This window comes from Anomalospiza imberbis, chromosome 1 (assembly GCF_031753505.1).
Source record: "Anomalospiza imberbis isolate Cuckoo-Finch-1a 21T00152 chromosome 1, ASM3175350v1, whole genome shotgun sequence".
Classification (NCBI taxonomy): domain Eukaryota; kingdom Metazoa; phylum Chordata; class Aves; order Passeriformes; family Viduidae; genus Anomalospiza; species Anomalospiza imberbis.
Genome location: NC_089681.1, coordinates 111,848,829 through 111,874,022, shown reverse-complemented (window position 1 = coordinate 111,874,022; position 25,194 = coordinate 111,848,829). Strand labels below are relative to the sequence as shown.

Below are 25,194 nucleotides of genomic sequence, written 5' to 3'. Positions count from 1 at the left end.
AAAAGTATGGTAATATTTTGTTTCATAGATCCAAAAAAGACAATAGTGTTGGGGTTTTATACTCACTCTCAGCATGCTTAAGTAAGTTCATTCTCAAAATCAATAAAATCTACAGAAAACAAAAAAGACTGTAAATAAATTGCATTTAAATTCTGAAAATTCTAAAGATAGAAGAAAGAAGTTCTCTATTTTTTGCATTAATTCACTTTATTTAGTAGATTTTGCCTCAAGTGCATTTGATTGATGTCTGGAAGATGTTTTAATTGTAAGCTATATTAGATACTTGTTAAATCAAATAAAATTAAACAGCTTTTCCCATACTACCTCCCAAATCTGCCACATGAAATCTAAAGAAAATGGAGATTTGATAAGGTATCAGAATCTGCAGTAACAAAGTTGAGAGTGCTTATTCATCTTCTGTAGCAAATGATTTAAAGCTCATAGTTGACATCCCAGAATGTTCCTGGTTTATCTTGTTCACCTTCTGATGTTCATAATATTTTGTGGGCTCCTGGGATGCCAGTCATGTGATGCTCAAAGCGCATTTCGACCTCAAGAGGGAGGTCTGGAATTCACCTCCTCACCAAGTTAATTAAGGCTTGCAGAGTCCCATTCCTTCAGTCTTTCCATGGGCCCAAACAGTGTCTCAGGTCATGTATAATGGTGACTTCATTATGAAGTTCTCTCTCTTACGCAGTCGACTGGTTTTAAGAATGTAGAGGAGTATCTGGAATGGGACAGAGAGGTTCTTAATGTGGGGTTTCACACCCCCAGTGAGCCCTGCAGTGAGCCCTACCAGCTTCCCTGTCTTCCTTAGCCTGTTTTTGATACAGTATTCAGGGCTGCCAGAAGCATGAAGGTGACTGGCACCACATTGGCCAGTTATGTCCATAGGCTGGCACCTTAATTTTAACCTGGATTTAAATTCTTACCCCCACTATATCAGTTTACTCTTGGGAGGGTTTTCTAGCTCTCCTATAAATGACATTACATACATTGGTCTCACAAGGCTGGTTGTGTACTCTTCTTCCTAAGTGAGGAATTATGTATGAACTGTAATGATTTGTGTGGACAATTTTTAAAAAGCTGTTTTCTGTGATGAATGTGCTGCATGAGTTTGCACTGGAAGCAAAAATGTGGTGAGGTTTGTGATGGCTCATATCTTCTGCAGGCATCCTCTGGCACCCTGCCTGGGACCAGTGTGTTACTGTAACTAGAGATGTCTCAGAGAACACATGAACTCTGGCTATTGTGAAATGCCCCAAATTCTGTGGTGATGATGCCATGCTGTTGTGGAAAGGAAAAGCCTTTACCAAACTGTGCGTTCCATGGATTCTTTTGGCCACAGGACGGGAGGTACATCTCATCTTTATATATACTGGGTGGAGGAGGCAGAGCTTCCCCATGCACATCTACAAAAGTTCCTTGTGGTAACATGGGGAGATGATGAACAACATTCCTGGGGAGTTCTGCCATCCCTGAATCCTCCATCCCAGCAGTGCTTATGTCAACAGTGGCAGATTTCCTGCTTAATTCTTCTATAAGAAAGATAAACTTAGGACACTTGTTTGAATCTTGAAAAACCTTTTTGGTTGGGCTTTCTTGCTGCAGAATGAAAACACATCTGCTTCTGATCTCTGCTCGCCAGATTCTCAAGTGGAGAGGAAAGACATGATACCGACATTTAGTTTCATTCTATGCTATAAATTCAGGTTTTTGTGGGGGGCTTTTATTGTAGCCAGGTTCTCACAGTAGTGTTGATGCTGGGGTATGTGTGGACTGTGTGCAGAAAAGCAATGCAATGCAGCATATGCCTGCTGCATCTCATTTCCAAGATGCTTTTAGTCTGCCACATGTAAACAAATACCCCGAGAGTAAATTTAGTTTCTCAGAACCAAATGTGTGTTTGTTCTTGCAAACATTTGGAAAGTTAAGTATCAGCCTCTTGGTCTGCAATTTCGTTCTTAACCTTTAAATGGACCGACAGCTCATTGTAGCCCCAAAACTGGCTATGTGGAAATATAAACACAAACAATAATTTCTTCTTGAATTTGTTATTTTCTCTCTCTTCTTATTTTTTTTACCACAGAGTTGTTGTATCACAAACAGTAATTGCAGTCATATTTTGATCTGTGCTCTAAAATATTTTTATTAGAGGAATTGCAATATTTCATTGTCCAGATTGCTCAGATTTAGTAATTTTAAGATCTCAAGTCTGTTTACATTTAGTCTCAGTGCATCAATAAAATATGAATGGATTGGATAATGAAGCAATAACAGTAATTTATGTCAAAGGATATAGGCTATTGTTTATGAGTTTGCCAAAGTGCCAAAATACTTTATCTATAGAAAGAATTCTTCTTCTCCCTTGTGGAGAGATAAATAATGCCTCAGGAATATTCTGTCATGGGAGCCTCCTGCCATGAAATAAATGGGAGGAGACAAGGCTGTGAAGGTTATTTTCCACTCTGGAAAATATTTGTTTGATGACACAGCTCTTATTGCTAGTTTTTGGCTTTTTAATGCTAGGGACTAAATTTTGCCCTCCCGGCTGGATGCAAGAAGCCCTAAATTCAGAGAAGTTACCGTATTTTAGACCCAAACTACAGGTAGTCTGTGGATAAACAGAACATTGCTTATGAGGGATGAGTAGCTCCATCTGTGGTGTAACAATATGTGGGCAGGAGAAGGCGAAGAGCTGGAGCTGGCAGCTCTGCAGCATCTATTACATCCATTCAGTGACCAAACCCCAGACAGGCAATGATGGCCAGGGTATTCTCCATCTGCAAATAATGTTTCTAATTTCTGTGCCCTTCCCCTGTCTTGGACTGGTTTTTGCTGGGGCCCATTCTTCCTCGGATAAGATGATCTTCAGACTCTCTTAATGAAATGTTCTCTAATCCACTTTATTACTTCAAATTCATCACACTTCAAAATAAGCTACTTTACACCCAACCGATTTGCTTTTGAAATTTCCTGTTGATAATGGTGGTAGTGCAGACTATTTAAGTCTGTCTTACTGGAAATAGGAGATACAATGATTAGTGAGAAGATTTTCAGACTTCTGTCACCCTGGCTAATGACTGCTAAACTCTCAGTGCTCTTGAAGACAGCCAGAACAGTGAACTTCTGTTTCTTTGCTTCATTGGTTGGTTTTAATTCAGAAAACTGTATAAAATGAGACTTACTTCATGGAGTCATGTCCAATAAAGAACTTCTTCCTCTTCCTGTGGATGCCTCGATTTCTCTGTATTGTCTATCTGTAGATAATTATAAAATGCTAAAATCTGCACAGTCATGCAGATTAGAAGATAATTATTTTGGAATAGAGAAAATTGACTCAAATTCTGCCTATGCTTTCATTCCATAGATCTTTAATGCTTTGTACCAGGTTCGAGGGAATTGTAAGCCTCAGGAGTATTTAGCCTATTGATTTCAACAGCTTTGTCTGTGAAGCAAAGATCTCAAATTATTTTACTGATCCATCAAATCCCAATTTCAGTCTGACTGTTGAATGACTACTGTGTCTGTTGGAGGACTAGGTTGAGGCTTTGTTCATAATTTCCATTTTCCCCAAGTGGCCTTATTTTTTTTTTTTCCGATGTGAAATGAAAGGGTAAGCAAAATACAATTGCACCTTTTTCCCATGTAATATAGATATCATTTGGAATAAAGTGAGTTCAATACATATATTACAATCACAATAGCCCTGTGAACTATAATTCTAAGGTTGTTTTTAAATTAAAAAAATATTAAAGAGAAAATTAATTTAATTGGTGTTTTTTTTATTTTAAATTATTTCATTCATTCAGTGTAGATACAGAATAGCAAAACCATTCTATGCAGAAATGATTTTTATCTGCAAAAGAATTGGGTTTAGCTCTAGTTATTAAGTTAGACTTTAATGATATTTTCCCCATCTTTAAGTAATATTGCAATCTTTAGTAGTGTCTTTCATCCATTAATCACAGAGCATTATATATGCCTTAAGAAGGTAAGGAAGAATCATTACAGATTAGTAAACTGAGATGTATGGAACTTAAATGATTTGCTTGGAGTAGCACAGTGATTTTGCAGTACAGAGAGTATAACCCAGCAGCTATCACTCGCTGGGCTTCTTGCATCCAGCAAATCACTTTTGAAGGCCTTGGAAGGAATTCAGAGAAATCAAAACCCTCTTGAGGTGTGTTCTCGTTTTCTTGATTGAAAGAACTATGAGGGAATAGACTTTGAACCTTATTGTCTCTGCTCATCTTCTGAGTTTACTCATGTTTTCACATGCCATTCCTTTACAAATTGAAAATGCTGCCAAGAGGTGCTTCTACAGAAACAGTCTAGGAAGCTTTTTTACTGTGCAGAGGGGTTCGAAAACTCTGATTCTTTTGCATCTGTTTATTTTCTCTCATATATGTAGAGAAGAATCCAAAAGAAGCTCTATCTTCCAGGTCTTCATTGGCCAGATGGGAGATAGGCAATAGTCATGGCTGGATTCTGCAAGAGCACTGAGTGCTCTACAGACTTGGGAAGAAAATTATAACTCGTGTTCCCTTGGCTGCAGCCTTTCTAAAATACATGGGGTGTCTATGTTGCCCGCTTGTATGTTCATCTTTTTTTCACTTTTCTGTTCTACCTGTCTATGGATGGGAAATACAGCTTGCCTTCTGGTGCTGCTCCTCACTGAGGAAGCAAACCAAAGGCAGGAGAGTTGCTGTTACTTTGATCTATGTTTCTTTTTCCCTGAATTTCCCTTACTGCTCTGTTTTCTCTTCAACTGTGATGATTGTCTTTTGCTTAATAGGAGATTTTCTGTTCACTCAGCTCCAAAATCCCATCAACAGACTAATAGTTGGTGGCATCCTCTCATCTTCTCTATAATTGACTAGTAAGAACTCTCCAGCTCACAAAAATTATTCCTTCATACAGTAGAGTATAGAGAGAACAGGGTTTTCCTAATGTGAGCTGTAAAGTGGTATTTGCACAATTTATTTGTATTTACTTTGTCTTATTTTATTTTCTCAATTGGAAGAGAAGGGCATTGTGTTGTAATTGGGCACTTAGATGAATCTAGCAGCTGGAAAACACTCCATTCAGAGTGAAATGGATAGTGTGTGTTCACAATTGCTTAAATAACACATGTTTTAATGTAGGACTGTGTGTTGTACTCATTTTTTCATATAAAATATGGACTATGATAGGAAAAGTCAACATATCGGTGTTAATAGGGAATCTTTCCAAGACTTTCCTTTCAAGTGGATAAAAGAATACAAATCTGGGATAGCCAAAGGTGACTAAAAACAAATTGGCTAGTCCATTAGCATAACTGTCCAGCTGCATCCTAGGCTCTGAGGCCACTCCAAAACCACAAGCCCGACCGCCTCAGAAGCTTGCCAAGGAGCCAGCTGCTGCTAATAAAGCAGACTCTACAACTTGGCATCTGGGGCCTGTGATTCCCATCCAAAAGGAATTGTATGTGAAAAATATTTAAAATTTGTCTTTTTAAGTAGTATTTTGCTTTGGAAGAAATTATTTTAGTCTAAGCTTGCAACTAGTGAAAAACTACCTAAGAGTACTTGGTTGCCATGGAAAGATAAATACTGTTCTTGCGTAAGGAGGTTGGATGTTGGAAGGAGGAGCGTTGTTCATTTAATATCTGAGAGGCTTCTGGTTCAGCATTTCTGGCTTATTTACACAGAAAGACCAAGGTGTATCTCATTATTCATGCTTAGCTGTGTGCAGTTTCACAGGACACTTTGTTTCAAAGAATTGAACTGTAGGGTTTAAGAAGAAGGGTGCATTCCTGAGAATGGATCAGAATTACCACATTAATTTTTTCACTTTTAAATAATGAAAAAGGAGAAATTTCATTCATTTTTCAAAGATGAAAACAAATCCTATTAGCCATCCATCCTAAATTAATAAGCTGCTTGGAATGATCTACAAACCAGTTCATTCCCCACATACTCTCCACTGAATAATGAAGCATGAGAATTGAAAAATGAGTTGGTTACATTGGTTATGAAAAAAATTAATGGCAAAACCAGCTCTGAATTCCAGCTCTCTTTTGATGTGAAACATTTAGATTTTGCTTTTTTTTTTTTTTTGTTTTGTTTTGTTGTTTTGTTTTGTTTTCTAGCAGTGTAGGTCCTGTACTAGGTTGTGGTGGCAAAACCTCTTTTCCAGGTTTCTACAGCTGGTGTCAGGGTGTTTCGAACTAGTCTTGACAGTGGTGCGTGCTCCTTCTGGCTCTCGAGGCAGAGAAGTTAAGTGCTTTTCCCCCAGCCATGGAGGGGCCAAAAGTCAGAATAAGGCACAGATTTCCTGCTACCACTTGTGCAGGTGGTTCCCCAGATAGTGCCCCACTTTGGTTTCGTCCAGGATACTGTACCAAGTAGTCCATATCTGGGATCATCACTAGATTGCCAGTCATTTCTTTCACTCCAGTTATTACTTGGAGATTGCCACACCAGATCCTTTGCTCATTTAGAGGCAAAGCTCATACTTCTGCCATCAGTCATATACTCAGCAGCTCAGGAAACAAGAACAGGGGGAAACTTTCTTCTGACCTGAAGCTTTTAGTCTGGCAACCAGCCAGAAGATGTCATCAGTCTCAGTACAGGCAATTTCGTAATCTTTCTGCAGATGGTATTCTGGGGTATTGGATATGCATGGAAATTACTGTGGGCTGCTGTAGCTGAGATTTATTAGTGAAGAGGTTTTGGAGTGTAACAGTGTTTGCTGGGCTGAGAAGATCAGCATCCCCTAAAGTGGAGTGTGGCTGCCTCTCTGTCCACCCTTAAAGCATCTCCAAGGATACTGCTGGGAACTCAGGCATCCATGTGGGCCTGTTGTCTAAGCAGCTCTTACTTGAGGGACAGCCTGTCATATGGCCTCATTCTCTGTATACCGAGGATTTTTTTCTTTTTTTTTTAATAGCTATGGAATCAAAATTGGTGTAAATGTATTTTGTGTTCATGTCTACATCTCCTTTCAGCTGGCTGAGAGGAATTAAATGTTTTAAGCTTAGCATTAGAATTAGGCCCCCAGTGTTTTCCTCTGTGTGAGGATAAAGATCTTATAATAGAATTAAAATTGCTCTTTGTATTTCAAAGGTGAATTTCAACTTTTTTTTTCTTGCTTATTAAGTTGGTGTGAGAATAGGACATATACTCATTATTCCCTGCTAAGACATATATAATAATAACAATTAATAATGAAAGTACACAGCACTTCATTGGCTTATGGGAAGATCTTTCACTGCTTTACATCATTTACGTGCGGTGAGTGTTCATGGTATTCTGGGAGGTGTAGGCTAAAGTGGTAAGAATGTAACCTCGACCTCTGTTTGTCTTTTTATTTAACCTTAGCAATGCTCAAAATGTGCAAGATTACCGTGGGATATTTCCTGAGCTCTTGATATATTAAAGCCCAACATGTTATATACAGTCATACCTGCTTCTTCTATGGTCCTGCAGTGCACAGAGATTTATATATGCTTTCAGACAGGATATGATAATATAAAGATGCCTACATATTTAATATATGTTAGTGTTGCCTGTAGTGTTATCCAGCTGGGCTGTGGCCACGGCATGGAGCTGATTTCCAAGATGTGTCCCCAGTGTTGGGGCTCAGTTGAGGTGGTTGCCTGTGCTGGTACTCAAGGCTGCTGCTTCAGCTCTCTATTTCTGGAAATGACATTGAAGCTTGAGTGGGTGGGGATTACCCAGTGATAAAATGTGTGTGCAGAGAAATATGATCCATATGCATTAAGTGCTTTTGATTGTCAGCAAAAGTATCTGTGCAGAGACTTGGGGAAGGGAGCTCATTGCCCTTTCTCTTTTACAGGAGATGAGAGCGAATGTCATTACTTGATAGCATGGTGATCACACTAAAAACCAGTATTTTTTCTTTTAATGGCTCCTACTTGAGTCACATTACAGCCAGGTGAGACTGCAGAGGAATTCTGATGTCCTGACACTTGGAGCTATGTTCCCTCTCTCCTGCTTTAAATGGGAGAAACTTGGAAGAAGGAAGGAGGAGGCCAGGAGGAAAGGCATCAGTGCAAGTGTGGCATTTCATTTCATTGAAACGTCTGATCATCACCTGTCATTGATGCACCCCTTATAGTCTCCAACTTTTTTTTTTCCTTCTAAATAAGGGACTAAACAAAGGGACTTGTTTGAAAGAGTTTAGAGCTACTAATTTAGAAATCCATCTACCAAGACTGTGATTTAGTGTATGCATAATTATAAGCACTAAAGTAAAGCCACTGACATTTAAGGGGCAGTTGATTAGCGTGATCAGAATTACTCACAGACTTAAATATTTTCTCTGTTCAAGGCCTAAAAGTAGAACAAGCATATTAGAAGTCACTAAAGTGTCATTGCTGCTGTAATGAAAATTGCAGATGTTTTGCTTTTATTAGTCCATTAGCATAGCATGGTTAACTTAGCATTGGTTCAACATTTACCTGCTGTTGTCACTACACATAAAGCTAGCAGAGTGTGCTGATTGCATTGTGGAAATGGGATTTTCTCCCTCTCAGCAGGCAGTTACATTCTGGGAGCTCTGACTCCAGTTCCCCTGGCTGCCTATCTGGAGCTTGGTCCTCAGGATCCTGCAAGTTCTTCCCTAGATTTCAGCTTTTCTGCATAGGTCACAATGGTGTCAGGATAGTCTCCTTCTTCCAATTGCTCCTTTGCTCTCCTGGCAAGCTCTGAGTAAAAGCTCCAGTGGTCAGAGAGCCAGGGATGCTTGCAGCAATTGAAATTCTCTGTTGTTGCCTCAGATCAGAGATGTTTAGGTAATTTTTTTTGGATGTGGGTGTCTTTTTTCACAGCATGTATTTACCAGTGAGTTAGGGGAGAATACTGTTTTTCCATGTGAGAATGCCTCCCTTCTTAAGCAATATTTCCCAGTTGCTGTGTGTGGTTTGTGGTTGTTCAGAAGTGGGTATGATTTTGAGAGCAGAAGGTCTTAGCCTGATCGTCTTTTCAAAACCCTGTTTCTCTATTGCGAAAGACATCCGTAGTAACAGAGTGTTTTTAGGCTGCTTTGGAATTTTCTTCCTCTCTCAGACTAGCCAACTCTCTGCCACCTGACTGTGTATGTACTGGGTGCTCCTCATGTTTAGAAAAGACTAACTCAGCTTCTGGCACCAGCTTCTGTACCTTTGGCTAGATATTCTTATTTGTGTTTTAGCATACTCTTAGAGCAGATTGTGTTTAATTTCTTTCTTTAATGCTAGTTACTCCTTGAGTATCTGTCATTTCAGAACTTTGTTTTGTGATCTAGCTACTTTAATTCCAAATTAAAAAGTATAATAGAATAATGCATTTCATAGCTATGGCTGGACCAATAGTGTTGGTTGGTCCTATTTTGCATTTGAAAGGCATTGCTGGCTGGGAGTGGGTGGAGGTGCCATGGGAGCAGGCAGCTGGAAGTGGTCAGGAAGGGGCAGGACAAGCATAGCATAGTTCTGGATTTACCTAGGTAACGCACACGCTTCTGCCACGCTAATTTGCCTTTTCCGCTAACAGCCTTTTTGTTTTGCTCTGTTTCCAGCAGTCCTATGCACCAGCTCCCCACCCCATGGCTCCTCCCAGCCCCAGCACAAACAGCAGCAACAACAGCAGCAACAACAGCAGCGGAGAGCAGTTGAGTAAAACCAACCTGTACATTCGAGGCCTTCCACCCGGCACCACTGACCAGGACCTCATCAAGCTGTGCCAGCCGTAAGTGCCCATAAAATACTCAGTGTCTTTCTGTAGGAAGATGTCAGAGCTGGCCTTCCTGTTTATACTTGTGTGGCCCCTGAAAGGCATCAGAAGCCTCCTGCACTTGAGGTTTGAGTGTTTTTCCTTTAGTTGAATGACAAATTAATGCCAGCTAAAAACCTTCAGGTAAATGAGTTTAGGGGAAGAGAGGTGAGGGCCTTCACATTGACTTCTGTTTACTCTAATCTGGTTGATTTCTTATGTTAAAAGAAGAATTTGCATGGCAGGAAAACCTCCCTAATGACAGATTTTATAGTCATAATGATCTGTGAATCACAACCCAGTGCACAACATTACATGGGTGTTTCTCCCTCAATCATTTGTCACATATTATGATTGCTGTGTCACATTGCTGGGCTCAAAGATTGAGAAGTATGAAACCCACTGCAGGTGGCCTTGTAGCCATATAATTAACATCTAATTAACTGCAGTGCCACTGAAAAATGATACTGTAGAAGAAGTGGCACCTTCTACTTCCCTGTTTATTTTGAGGGTCATATTTGCAGACTGTACTGTTGAATATGGTTTTATTGTGTTTTATTTGTGTTGAAACCAAAGAAGTGGCATAAAGGAGCTCTTTGCTCCTCACGCATCGTCAAAAGAACTACTTCCTAAAACGTCGCACTCTTCTACCCTTTTTCGCTTGACTAAATGTAGTGGGCAATATGAAATGACAACCTGATTGGAATTCCAAACTCTTGGTTATTATTGTTGACATGTGGGAGGAGAACAATCCAGTTTGAGATTCCAGCCAGAGATCACCATGGTGGAATTTAGCATAACACGTTTTCTTTTGTGTCAAAATATGCACAAGGAGAAATCTGAAAAATAAAAATCCACTCTTGTTATGATGCAGAACTGCAGTGCTTTGGCCATAGAGTCATCTATTCCAAAAGACAACATAATCTCTGTATTTTGTCATAAAAAATCAGCCTTTCAAATAGGTATCAATAAATTAAATCTGGTAAAGTAAGGAACAGTCTGGGGCTGATCCACAGACCTGAATCCAAATGACTGTTGTTTTGAAGCTTGCAATAGGAGTAACAATTCAGTGGGTTTTTACAATTTTATGCCACTCTGCCTTTCCTAATTTTGATTTAAAATCCTGAAAGACTTCCCTGAGTACTCTTTATGTGGGCATGACTGGCCAGGACTGGGGTCAGCAGCCTTACTGACATGATACTTGGACTTGAGTGAGCTTGAAACTCTTCCCTGTGACTTTCTGCTATTAAAGCTTCCGTGGGTAGAACTGACTCACTGTTCACAGGAGAATAGTGTGCTGGTGATGTTTTGTATTTCATGCAAGCTGAAATGTGAGTGTACCTGTCCAACATTTGTACAAACTACATTCACTGACACTTTCCACATGTGACAGTCACAGATAATCCCAATTCAAGGGCCAGATCCTCAGTAGGTATAAATTGACTGTAGTCTACTGATGTTCAAAAAGCTGTTTTGTGATGCATCTTCTTGCAGTCTAACCCTTCTCCAGTTCACATAAATCCTTTCAGCTGATCAGGACTGAATTAACTATTCCTAAAGGATCCTCACAGCTTTGGTGCTTAAGTGCTGCTGTCGTGGTGTGATGCTGTGTTATGAGCAGTGATACTTGAATCATGAAGTTTAGAGTGTGTCCCTACCCCTTGTCTGCGTATGGGAAGTGCAAATCAAGTATCTCAGAGCTTCCTTTTAGCACTGTGGCAATATTTTTAATGTGCTCCGCTAAACTTAATCTGATACAAGATTACAGGGCTTTGTCTTGCTGTCATGAGGTTCCTGTGTGAACAGATGCTCTTTAAGAAAAATGCTGACACTCATTTTGCTGATTTTTCTATCCTTTGGCTGAATGTCAGTAAGGAGAAACCAGATAGTTCTTCTGACTCTTTTTTTTTTTTTCAGAAAATTAAAGAATTTTTCAAGGCAGAAGAGAAAGACAATGTAGGGAAACTTAAACATATGAAAAGACAAGAATTTGTACTGGCTGCTGTGGTGGTGTATTCCCCACCACTGCTTTCCAGGCTGCAGTATGATCTGAGAAATGCTTAATTCTGAATTTTGCTTATACCCTTCCCAGTGATTTTTTAAGCAATCTCACTCTTGCTCATGACAGCAATGTGCAGATTTTAAGTAATACATTGCAAGATATTTTCTTAACCTTTGCAGGTGGTTACATAGTAGAAGTAGATAAAGGTCCAAAGCTCCTATCTCTTCACCTGTCCCCACTCCCAAAAAGACCCTCAAACCCAGCCCTTCTTGCCCAAAACCCCACTAAAACCAAACCCAACAGTCTGCTGCTATATGAACAAAAAGGATTTTTCTGCTCAGAAATGTTATCCTGTGTAGAGCTCTCTTTTAGCTTACATGGCTGGGGCTTCACCACACATTAAAGTCTTCATGTGAACAGGTATTTACAAACGAGCGAAGGTGCTGGCTCCTAGGCTTCCTGCGTAGCCTAATATTAGCATCATTTGCTGCAAGATGTGAAGTGAAAACCTAAATTCCAATCCATGAACCATATTATTATTTTGTAGTACAATATTTTTTGAGAGCTGTTTAAGGGAAGTATTCACCAAAGCTGGCTTATGTCCAGCACAATGGTTCCCATAGGCTAGCTGCCAGTGCCTAAAATGAGCCCTTCGGAACCCATTTCCTCTGCTCTAGCATGGGACAAGGCTGCTAGCAGTACAACTATCATTTCTAATGTCTCACATTTGGTAGGCTGAGGAATAATGTTCTAAACCCACAATATTTCCCTGTCAGAAGTACAGGAAATCCTGTAAACACACATGTTTATGTACATTATCATATCCCATCCCATTTTCAGGTTTAGTCCCATATGGAGGCCACCCTTCAAGTCATGTGTAAAGTTTTTCATTTAATTTCATTTTGTGAGGTGGCTTAAGGGAGCAAAACCCCTTTAATCAGAATGGTTTGATAAAGTACGGGGCTGTTTTGATGAATCCTGCCTGCTTTTCTGTCTTTCTGCTGTGTGTTTTTGTTGGTGTGCATTGCACACTAAACACAAAACAGCAGACTGGAGTACCATTGATGCTTGAAGTGCAGAGTCCATTACACGTGATGTGAGACATTTCTGACAAATGTTCCGACACTATCAAACCTTTTATCAATTTGAGAGTAACCTTGTCACAGTAATCTGTCAAACTGTTCATATAACTAAAGGAAAACAAGTCATCATAGGCTGTACAGTAGCTGAGTAAATGAAAAAAAAAATTGCTACTGGAAGATTTTTCTTTTTGTGTGGTTCTGCTCCTCAGTAGTTGTTTTACCATGTGTCCAGCAGAATTTCATCAAATTCTCTTTTGCAGCAGGGAGCTGCTAGGTTGCACTGTATCTTTTGGGACTCTATACAATAACTCTTTCAAAAGTTACAACAAAAAAAAGAGTAAAAGTGTTAAAGCAAGCAAGAATCTGTTGTTCTTTTGTGTATGCATAATCTTTTGGATTTCCATAAACACTGAGTAAAGGAACTGCCAAAAATGGACCTTGGCCTCTTTTAACCTTTTCTGAGGTTCTTAAAAAAAGAGGCTTTATACTTATCTATGCTTATATTGATCATCAGAATTTATTAGTCTAAAATTTAAATAATTACATACTTCATAATGTTAATAGTAAGTATCACATAGTTACCATTTATTTCTCAGAGGTACACACTCTCTGCTGGTGCAGTGGTATACACCATTGTATGTGTATCTATTATTGTATGTGTGTCCAGTAGAAATATGCTTTCCATCAAAAGGGAAGATAATCAGCCTTAAAATGTAACATTATAGACAGGAAAATTTGCATGCTGTGTCATTTTACAAGCAAAATATTAATTATTATATTTGAAATATTCATACTCTTCCACTTTAATTTTCATGCATTGCCTTATATTTCACCACCCTGAAGAATTCTAAGATCTTCTTAAAAACATGCACAGATGAATTAGTGCCTTATTATTATACTACACTCATCCTGTTCTTCCTAACTGCATCCTGGTGAAGATAAGTTGAAAGAAATCTCACGCACAGACTAAATATCTGAGATTTATGATTTTAAAACATATTTAATTTAAAGAAGTCAGTCAGCTTCTCATGATTTTGTTATTTTTGTTTGTTCTTACATTTTTGCAATGAAGAAGATTCAGGCCCAAAATTTTTTAAAAGATAAAATAGGCTTTGCAGAAGGGAAAGAAAATTTGGTAGAAGAGTTATTTTATATCTCTTCCTCCCCCCTGCCTGCTTTGCAGAAGGTAAAGAAAATTTGGGCAAAGAGTTATTTTATATCTCTTCCTCCCCCCTGCCCCAAGGAATTTTGAAAATTTTGGCTTAAAGCTCCAGCATTTGGCTAAAACCTAAGCCTTCTGCATTTCACAGTTAAGACATTGACATGTATTCAAAAAATAATCCCTGTTCATCTTGATTCAGTCAACTTGAGTTCTTTGTGTTCCAGGGTAAAATTAAAGGCCCTATTTAATTAATTAAAACAACAACAACAATAAAAATATCTAAACCTAAAGAGAGTAAGTCTGTATGCTGCTCAGGCTAACTCTTGAGGGAGATGGGACAGAATTCTCTGAGGTTTTCCAGGTATGGGAAATCCTTGCTGCATAATTATTTTAATGAGTATTGCTTTCTTTAAATAAAGTTATAGATTGATACTTTTGAGTGGATTGTTCAATGATTTGCGGTTGTTTTGTGTTAGTGGAGTTGTTTAGTTGTTTTGATTTTGGTGTTTTAAATTTCTCTTTTGTCTGAAGGTATCCCAATTGACTCCTTGGCAATTCATTAAGTGTGAGTTTTTTAGCCTCTTGTTTAATTATGGATGTCCTTGGTTTTGTGTTATCGAAAGTCTGAATAAATATGCAGGCTGTCACTGTTTAGATTCTACTAAAGAGTTAGTCCCAAGGCTAATGTAACTGAGGTTATCAATTGAAAAGTCACACATTAATTTACTTAAATTCTAGACTATTTTTGAAATGAACTGTGTCCATTCCTTTTGCCCTCACAGAAAAAGGCTGAGTTCATTGAGGTTTCAGAGGAGTTCAAGGTGCCTTTCAGGATAGGTTGTTTTGTTAATAGCTGCAACAAGTACAATTCCTGCCACGTGTTAAGGCAGCAAGAGTTATACAGTCCTGATTTTTTTTATTTTCCTTTTATTTTGTTTAAATAATTACATTATATTATATTAATTATATGAAAACTGATGTAATGAAGGTGTGGGGAAAGTAAATTCTCTTCCTTTCCTGTTCCTTACTGCATTAAAAAGTTGAATAAAAATAATTGAAAATACTGTGAACTATAGATAAAATAAAGGTTAACCAAAGTACAATTGCCATCGTGAGCTCAGGACCAAAAAGACCAAAACAATCTCTGCAGTAAATCTGTTCCACAGTGAAGTCAGACAAAATTTGTACCCAGTGTAAACTGATGTTCTCATCCCAACCCTGATGAAAACAAAACCCAAATTATCTGAGACTTAGAGAGCATTAGGCTGTGTCTGCTCCTCAATTTTTAAGAAGTAATCTTTGGAGTGGTAAAGGAATTTACTGCATTCTGTAACATTCTGTATGTTAAAGCAATGTGCACTCTGTCTTCAATATTAATTCAAACAGAACCACAACCTCCGTCTCTTCTGTAATTAATATCAGCTGACACCATTGCTCTGTGATATAGCAGAGACTGAGAGGGCATGAAGGTGAGAGCACTCATTCAGTGGGATTAGCTCATATAGGAACCATGTGGCATCACAGGGAATAGTTCCTGCTTAAAGTCTTGGTGGATATTTTGGTTCAGTTTATCCTGGTAATATGAGAACTGGGAATGGCTATGAAATCTGCTGAAGAGATCAGTCTTCATGGGAGCTAAAGAAATGCCCACACTTGAGGGGAAAAAAAGAAAAAACACCTAAACTCCCCCTTTCCCCTCCCCTGGATTTCCTTTGTTATTCCAAGTAAAATCAGGAAAGCAAAGTCCTAAGAAAGGTGTGCTGCTGGACCAAGCACCCTGCTGGACTAATGTGCTGATAGAAAGCAAGGAGGGAACTACATGAGTATATTCCTCTCATTTGTTAATGTTTGTGTCTCCAGACCAGAGAAAAAAATACACTGATGCATTATATTGGAGAAATCTACATTCTTCTCAAGTTCTTTATATCATGGACTTTTCCTAAAAGTTTATTGAGAGGGGCAGGATGTGGAAAGAAGGGTAATTTTTTAAAGTCAAAATGCTTTTGATCTGGAGACAAATGGTGAATGCTAAGGATGCATAATGTAGGCATAAAAGCAGAGAAAACTGATGCTGTGAACATGATTTGGTAATTTTTGCATTGAAGTTGTCTTTATAGTGATGGTGCTTATCAGTGCTGCAAGAAACATTGTGGGGTTACTCTCTAGGTCTGAAGTGATGCAAGACAGTGACCTTGTATTTCCTTTGAAAATCTTGGTTTCCAAAATCAGTTTTGAAAGTTTGCAGTTTTGCAAAGTCAGTTATATGAATATTATATTTTTGCAGTGTGTAAATATGGGCATGGATGTGAACAGGTTTTTTTTCTCCTTTACCTGATATAGTTGAAAAATTATTTGTGCATTCATTCCCATTGAAATAATCCCCAAACATCTTCCATTGTTAGAAACAAACATTAAAGCTGCCTCAGTAGGCAATGAACCAATCCTCTTTTTACCTTGCCTCTTTCATCAGGGAAAACAAAACTTTAGGTCAGCAAATGCCCACAGCACTACAGAGAGCTCCATCTGGGATGTGAACGTTCCCATTGTCAGGAAGAAAGGCAGAAAAATAATCTGCGTAAAGTAATAAATGAACACCTGCACTCTCTTCTGTTTTGAATGTGCCTGTCTTTTCACTGGAGTGTGACAGAGTGTCAGTGAGAGTTTCTCATCTCCTTTCAAGTTGGATGAACCTGATTTAATGGAAGATATGGGAGGAGGCTGCATTTTCAGACACTGCTGCTGAAAATATTTCTTCTGATGAATTTTAATTAAAGTCCTTGTGGAATAAAAAAGAAAGAAAAAGAAAAAAAAACACCCCCAACTAAAAAGAGAACTCAGAAATGTTGAGTTTTCTGTAGCAGTGTAAAGGGCATGAACATAACAGCCACTTGTTTGCTTACTGTGCAGGAGGGGTGTAGAGATAGAAGGGCAGCACAGTTAATGAGCTTCTTCTAACCTGTGCTGAGATATATGTTTTCAGTCTTTCCTTGTCCTCTTTCTTTCTCCACTTCTCCAGCATATTTTTTGTGCAGCCAGTCAGCCGTGGCATCACCATCAGTTCATCTCTCCGTTTGAGTCTGGAAGTGCTCATTGCCAGAAACTGTCCAAAGGACAAACAGGCTCTCCACCATATAAGTCTGTGGGACATGTCTGTTTTTGTAATGTGGATGCTCTCTGTGAAAAAGCTTTCATAACCATGGATCTCTTGACAGTCTGAATTTTCCAGCCCCTTGAGGTGCCTTGTAAAACTCTGATGCTTGGATTCTGTTTTCCAGTGGGGGGGCTGTCTGAAATGCTGTTGGCTACTTCACTTCTGTCCTTTAAGTCATAGCAGTGTGGTGGTTTTTTTTTTTTTTTTTTTTTTTTTTTTTTTTTTAGTGGCATTGCAAGTTCTGGTTATCTTTATTTCTTCTGTTTTGAAGCTTTTCCATGTGTTTTAGATTTGTCTGCATTTTTGGTGTTTGTTCTCCTAAATTCCATGGTGTCAGGTTCACTGTGTCTTTCTGATCTCATATCCTTTGAGAGCTGATGGCAGCAGTGGGAGAGCAGAGCCAGTTGCTGTCGTGCATGTGCAGAGAGTGGAGACGGAAGTTCTGTGACTGGCATGTGGTTTATACTCCTTAGGAGCCACCAGCTTTTGAGAGGAGATGGAGACATGCTGTTCACGCTCTGACATTTGTGTAGCAGAAATGTTTCTTTAACCTTTTCCTTGAAGGTATGACGCAGATAATGTTCTGCTCTGTTTGAGAACTACATTGTCCTAAAGCTTTGCTGAAAGAAAACAATACCAGCTATGCTTAACAACCCCCCTCCCCAAACCAAGAATAACCTGGGCACTGCTTCCAGCTAATGGCAAAAGCCTTAGTGCATGCCTGCAATTTCTATGCAAGGGGAAGTGGCAGGCCAACTTTGGTGGCAAAGCTATTGAATATTATCAGCACGAAAACAAAAATGTCATTGTGTTCAGCCGCTAGACTTTCTCATACCATTCCAAACAAGCATCGACAAGAGCTCTGTGCTATGTAGCATGCAATGTCCTTCATTCCAAGTATTTGGTAACTTCCCAGAATTATTTGTGTGACAAGTGTTGCTACTAGATTTGTGTTAAAAACTGCAAAGGCTTTAATTTTTTACAAAGATGTTCACTGGAGAAGGAATTTCTTAGAATTGTTGCAACTATGTCAGAGGTTTTTCTATTTGCCTCGTTATAAACAGAGACAGGAACAGCGGAATGTTTTCAGCCTAATTTTTAAAAGATGTTGAACTCACAGAGATCTTAAAAGGTTTTCTCTGTCTTGGGATTGTATTTTCTGTGTCCCCGTCAGGAGTTCTAGGGAATGTGGAGGCCTCTAGACTCTGGTTCTCTTGGAAGGTATCTAGCTCTGGGAGCAACCCTGAATAAAACAATTAAGGAAATAGCAGTGTGGAATTATAGGACATAGTCTGAAATAAGATTTCTGACAACAGACACCCAAGTCCATGGAAGCTTCTTGGAAGCACAGCAGTCTGTTCAAATAGCAGTTATTGCAGGATCACAGGCATGTTATTGTTTCAGTGTGATACAGGTAATAATTGAAGCATTTATGGCTATTACTACCTGGTGATCACATAAAATAAAAAAAAAAACCAACAAAAAAAACCAAACAGCCATGCTTTCCTTACTTCAGCTTCCCAGTTCAGCATTTCTATATTCTCCTGGGGTTATAATCCAATTATGAAACTTCAATTATTTTCTGTAATTTATTGATTCAAGAACATTAACTTTTTAGCTTTCTTATAGTAGGGAACTAATAATTAAAAGGGATAAAATTATTCACAAAGTCATAGAATTTAAGATCCAGAAGAGACCAAGGGACAGTCTACCATAATTTTCTGGTTGGTTAAGATCTTTAAATTTCCCTTCTTTGTTCCTGGACTAAGCATAGAAATTTATTCTGATGTAAAGAATATGTTCCAGAAAAGCACCCACTCTGGAACTGAAGATATGAAAACAACAGCAAACCTACTACTGTTGCCAAGAGTTTGTTTCTGTTAACTATGTTCCCTGGTCAGAATTTCTAACCCACTTGCAAATCAAGTGTCTGGTCTTAATTTTTCACTGTTTGTTCTTGGTGTAATGAGATGAAAGATCTCTCTGAATTCTCTTGCTCCATTCTTCTCCGAGATGCACTTCTGCAGTCACTTCTCAGATTTTTTTCCTTTAAGAATCCAAATAGGTGAAGCAGTTTAAGTATCTGATTGTAAGAGAGTTTTCTCCAGCCTTTGGAAAATTTCATCAAGGACTGCAGGCATCATTTAAATGTTTTAAAAACTAATTATTTCATGCTTATGGATATTTGTTATTATATTTAGTTTATGTATGTTTGTATGTGTCCTTAAATGGATGAAATGTATTACTGGAACATCTGTGTTCCTAAGCAAGAGAAATGATGCTCAAAAGCTGCTGTAGTGTCTTTGTGAGAGTATCAGGAGGTGCCACGTGTGCTCTGTGAGATCACAGAACACTGGTACTTGCATTATTTCAGAAGCAGAAGCTCATCTCTAAACCTCTGAGGTTTTGATTACCTTTATGTCATGTGTCTGTCCATCATCGGCTGTGAGCAACAAAACCCCATAGAATGAGAATACTGCGGCACCCTTGAAGCTTTACTTTTAAAAGTAAGGAATTTGGATCTAAGCCATACCTAACAATTTCTCTACTCGCCTTTAATGTATTGGGTCTCCTCTGCTTTACTTAAATCAACACCAAATTTAGAATTGCCAATTAAATGGACTACGGCTAGGAAGTTTTTTTAATGATAATAATTTAATACAAATATTTCAATATAAAGTTTATTAAGTGCCTTAGGAACAAATGAAGTGCATTTTAAAAAAAATCATTTCCTATCACCTGTGTGACCATACAGCTAGTTCATGGACCTGAAGGATTCATATAGGACAGTCTCTGGACTCAGAATAAAGTGAAGTCAAGGCAAGTGCTACTAGATGGAAAGGAAAAATTATGCCTATGGTGGAAGAAATGGAAAATGACCAAGTCCTTGGTGGGGTTTAAATGGAAGCAGGGCATTATACTCATGCTGTGGTTTTGGTTGTTGCCTAACATAAGAATTGGACTCCAGACATAATTGTTAGCAGTTCTTATAGATGTGGGAGGCAGGTTGTAATGATACAGCTGTTAAATGCTATCAGCACTTTTTGGACTTGTAGTTGTTCCATCTCTGTTTTCATGGAGCGGCAAGAAAAACTCTCTCTTTTATAATATGGGATTTGCAAGTGGTAATTCTTATTAGATTCCTGTGTTTGTTTGTTGGTTCTTACTGGACTTAGATGTAGAGAAACAAGAATTTCTCTCAATAACAAGAGCACATTTCTTGTCCCTCCTGTGTCCCTGCCATGCTGTTCCCACGGTCCATTGAGAACATGGGACTGCTGTTAGTTCAGTGCTAGCAGCTGAATCTCCCACTGCTTCTGATCAAGTGCATAGGCAGCATAGAGGAATTTTTTGGTGAGGAAGAAGTGGATTAGAAAGGCAGGAAGTGTAACTACAGCTCATTGCAACTGCTTGGATGATTTTGTCTGTCAATGTGTAGTGAGCAGCTATGTGTAAACTCCTCATTCTCCCTCATTCTTTTTTATTGCTCCTCATCTCTCACTCTCTTCTCTAACGCAAGCCTCTAAAGAGGGATGTGTCTGTGGAGTAGTCAGGTTCATACGTGCTTAATAGGTGCTGGTTAGCAGTGCAAGGGTATTGATGAGAAATTCTTGTTGAATCTCCCTTTGGAGGCTGCCATGGAGTTTTTACAATCCACGTACATATGGTATTTTAATTTCTCTGCAAAGACTTGGGAAAGGGATTTTTAAAGCACTGTGCCACTAGTTAGTAGCTGTCACCAGTGTGTGAGGCGTGCTCTCAGTGGACAGTTTAGCAGCCCTCTGTTGCACCTGGAGCCAAAAGGTTGCCAAGTAAATACGTCTCCATCTTTTCAAGCTGCCAAGTCACGGCAGCATCGTGTAGGACGAGGGATGTTGAGCTTGTGAGAGAGATCTCTGCATCTCAGCAGACTTAGAGGCCCGGGGACCTTTTCTGGCTGAGGGATATGCTGTGGCAGGCTGCCTGGTGGGGACATCGAGGCAAATTGGACGTGCTGAGGGCTCTTGGGATTCAGGCTGTGTGCCAGCAGTAAAGTGCTTGTCCCCTCCTAACGAGGTAGCCCTCCAGTCCTGCTATCAGGAGGGTTGCAGCTGCTCTGCTTAATGGTATTTAGTAACAGTATGAGCAGTAAAGTGTGCTCTCCTGTTACACAGAAATCCACTAATGCTGGCATCAGGAGTGGCGGGTAATTCAATCACACCCACAGAAATGATATTAACATAGCATTGAAGGGCTGCGTAGACCAGCAAAAGACAGGAAATTATGGAGTTCAGGCTTGAAACTTTATCCTAACTTGCCCATATTGTGTCAAGATATTTGGAAATTTCCAGAGTGTGTGATTTTATGGGACCTACAGTGGGGTGGATTTCCTTGGTTAATATCAGCCAGCATTATTGAGAGTTGCATAAAGAAATCATGGCACAATATACAAAGTGGACATAGCTGGACAATGTGAGATTTAAATATTAATGTCTTGGTTTGGGCAGTTCCCCACCCCAGCTTTTCTGAGGTACTGCATCAAGGCATTCACTGTGTTGACATTTTTCAGATCAAGTTGCAGTTCAGTAGCTAAGGCTCTCTTTCAGTTTCAGAACTAATTTTTAGAGTCAGTTTTTTTTTCTGATCAGTCACTAAATAGGTTTTCTTTTGTTAAAAATTTGCCTTTTGATTTAAAGACACTGTTCCTGTTTATTTAATGTAAATTCACTGGAACCAAGCTGAATACTAAACAGAACCCACAAAAGCCAGCTCTATATCCATCTTTAAGCTTTATGAATAATTTTCCTTATTTTTGTTCCTGCTGAAACTAGTAATGTAGCTTGTGACTTCAAGTCCTCCACTGTACCTCCCTGTAGCAGCAGGGACAAAAGGAAGTTTTTGCAAGAACCCCATGGGTCAAGGAGGAGATATGGAGTCAATTTAGAGTCCATCCACAAGATGTTTATAGAGAAGGCTTAAGCAGTTTTGTGAGTACAGTCATTTTGTGTTACCCATTGGCATCAGAGACACCAGGAGTTAAGGGGAGAATTGTCTGTCACTCCAAGGATGGGACGTTGCTGCAGTCAGATGTGAGATGGCAGATCTCCCAGGAATGGTGCAGCCAGCAAGTACACTACTTGCAAAGCAGCTGAAATGGCAAGTAGTGCAGCACCCAGGTATTTTCTCACATCTTCAGGCAGGTTGTGGAATCTGTGCTGAAATGCATTCTGCCCTTGGATAGCCTGATGCCAGTCCCCAAGTAAAACCTCTATGAGTCCAAGTAACATCTGATTAGGGCTTGTTCCCATGTGGGGGAAGAAGGAAACTACCTCCTCTGGGAGAGAGGAAACTACATAATGGTTGTTACCTGGGAGAGATTAAAAAAAATTCAATCTAATGCAGTGGAAGTAAAGAGTGACAGAAACCAGCAAGAATCATTTTATTCTTGTAATAGCTCATTTGGGGATTTTGTATGGTGTTTTCTGGGAATGATGAACTCTTGGTATGGTTGAGCTCTGAGGCTGTTACCATTTTCCCCATGTGCTTTCTGTGCTAAGGAGCAGGGGAGAAGTGCCACCGTGTCTGTCTGTCTCTGTGGTGAGCAGGATGGTCATTAATGACCATGCATAGAACAGTAGGATGGCTGTATCCTGGGGGAAATCAATTTTCTGCAGAGAGACAGGCTTGTAAAGAGTAGAAAATTTCCACTGAAGGGGAGGAGGGGAAAGGGAGATGAAATTGGCAGAGCAGGGATTAAAAAATACAAAGGCTTCAAAAGTAAGGGAAAACTCAAAAGGCTTTCTGTTCAAGGTGGCTTTTTTTTTTTTCCCTGTCAAAATTGAGCAGGTCTTGAACACACTAATCTTAGAGGTGGGTGAGAAATCAGCCTTTGGGAGAAGGTTGGGGATGGGGGGGGGACATGGGAAGGTTGGCAAGAACCCTGCCTGGGATTTAAACAAATGATGATTTTTTTTTTTTTTTTCTTTTTTGAAGTGCTTTCTTTTAGATGGGGAAAAGCATGCATAACTGAGTCAGTAGTGGGCATTTCACATTCACAGCATGCAGTTCCTGAAGGAGCCTCTATTGAAGATGCTTCTGGGTTTTAGATCCATGCAGTGAAACCTGGGACCAGGTCAAAGCTAGCTGTGGTAGCTCCATGTTCTCCTCCAAAATTGGCATGGCTGTGGTGTAGACAGGTCCTTTTGTTCCTCACCATGTGCAGGTGCAGTTTGGAATTCAGACTAGGGCCTGGATTTTTCTGCCATTCTCTACTCTTATGCTTTTGTGTCTCTTTTCTGAATCAGTTTCACTGTGACACTGTCTCTCTCAGCTTTGGGTGGCCTCGAGGCTATGAAATTCTCCTGCCCTCTCCCACCACTGTAATAGTTTGGTTCATTCTCACTTCTGTGAATTTCCTTCTAATCCAACCTTGCTGTTCCCTTTGCAGAGCTGGAGAAAGTTTTTTCAGACTCTGATATGAAACTAACATGACAGTATCCTAGAGAAAAAAAAAGCTATTTCACAGGGGAGATAAGGGAACTAAGCTGCAACTGGGGTTAAATATCATCGTTCAGATAACAGCATTAATAAGAATATATTTTCTTAGACATTTTGAATTATGTTTGTGTATCTTAAAAATGTAAGCAGACATAAACCTTTGCATCTCAAACAAGAGGATGATTCTTTTCCGACTCTGCTCAATATTAAAGGCTAAACCAGAGATAAGATAACATACCATAAACATGGAAGCTTGAACAAAGAAACTGTTGTCCTGAGAATGTGGGAATCACAAAGAAACTGAAGTCTGAACATAGGAAATTGTCTTACAAAATGGAATGTTGCATGTAGAGTAACATTTAATGGCTCTCAGAAATTGCAAAACAGGGCAAATCCACAGGTTTTTCTCTTGATCTCTGTGGTCTCTGGAACAAGCCCAAATAAAGCGGAGGGCAAAGACATATGGGAAATGAGTAGCTAGAGCAGGCCTTTTCTTTTGCCTTGGCTTCTTATTCAAGATGTTGGTCTTATGAGAACTTCCTTTCTTGAACAGCAAAAAGGGAAAGAGTCAGAAACTCCCAAGGTCTAAGTAAGTGGGAGGAAAGAGTGCAAATGCTGTGGATGAATAAGATGTTTCAGGAATGCATAAATACAAGGTCTGATACTGCAAGTGCTAGGTTGATGAAAGCTGGCCATTGGGTGCATTCAAGACTGTCCAGAATGTTAATTCAGTCATTCACAGTTGTAAATATTTGCAGAATATTTACCTGTTTCTTGTAGAATGTGTTTGACTCCTTGAAGAATGACTGTGACTTTTTACATAGGTTTTGTGCTTTCACTACTTCTGATGGGATGTTCAAAAAGCAGGCAGCTTGCTGCTATAAGTGATCATTGTAAATTTTGTGTTACTAATTTTTAAACCTAGCACCTTTTGGAGATCATATTTGGCGCAATAGATATGCTGAAAAATAATTTATCTGTGTAGGATATACCTTTTATTTATGTCTGTGATAGCAGTAAGTGAGGGGTGTCAGCACTGCGGTTTTGATCTTTCTTTAACTCCAGCTCTTTTTATAAATTGGGGAATAGATCACAGGCTGGATTTATTCCTTGCTATATTTTTTTTCCTTGGGATTGTTTTCTGGGACCCAAACCATACAACTGTCAAGCAATGTTCTTATCCTAGCTGAAGTTGTTCACTAATATTTGATGAAGATGTAGCCCTTGGTGTTGCCATGCCTCAAAATTTTATTGCTAGGTTCACAGTATTTGTTTCTTAAACCCTTAGTTCCTTAGGCATGTGATAAGGTAGAGAACTCAGCTTTCAATTCTTTTAAAAATGTAGGTTTCTTTCCCTCATGTCTCTAAAGAGAAGCATGAAAATACAGCCTGAGTCTATAACAGGGGCTTGAAATATCTAAGCAAAAGAAAATTATGTCTCATATTTATTTGTAATTTTTTAATATCAAAATTAACTTCATAACCTTTTCTTGTGCATTAAAGAGCAATTGTGCTTTGCTCTTTGCAGACAGTGCTATGTTCCTTGACCAGTTTCAGAAAGATGT

At 39.2% G+C, this 25,194-nt stretch overlaps 1 protein-coding gene across 12 annotated transcripts in view; it reads left to right on the top strand.

The window, feature by feature from the left end:
* The window catches only part of RBMS3 (RNA binding motif single stranded interacting protein 3), a 703,009-nt gene that overhangs the window by 347,141 nt on the left and 330,674 nt on the right, over positions 1 to 25,194 (top strand). For 10 of the 12 annotated variants that reach the window (XM_068206323.1, XM_068206308.1, XM_068206339.1 and 7 more), the window contains one exon: positions 9,562 to 9,731. In XM_068206323.1, coding sequence (XP_068062424.1) covers positions 9,562 to 9,731 — 170 coding nt within the window. The remainder of the gene's footprint in view (positions 1 to 9,561; positions 9,732 to 25,194) is intronic. The other 2 variants (XM_068206331.1, XM_068206373.1) reach the window with 1 other exon arrangement.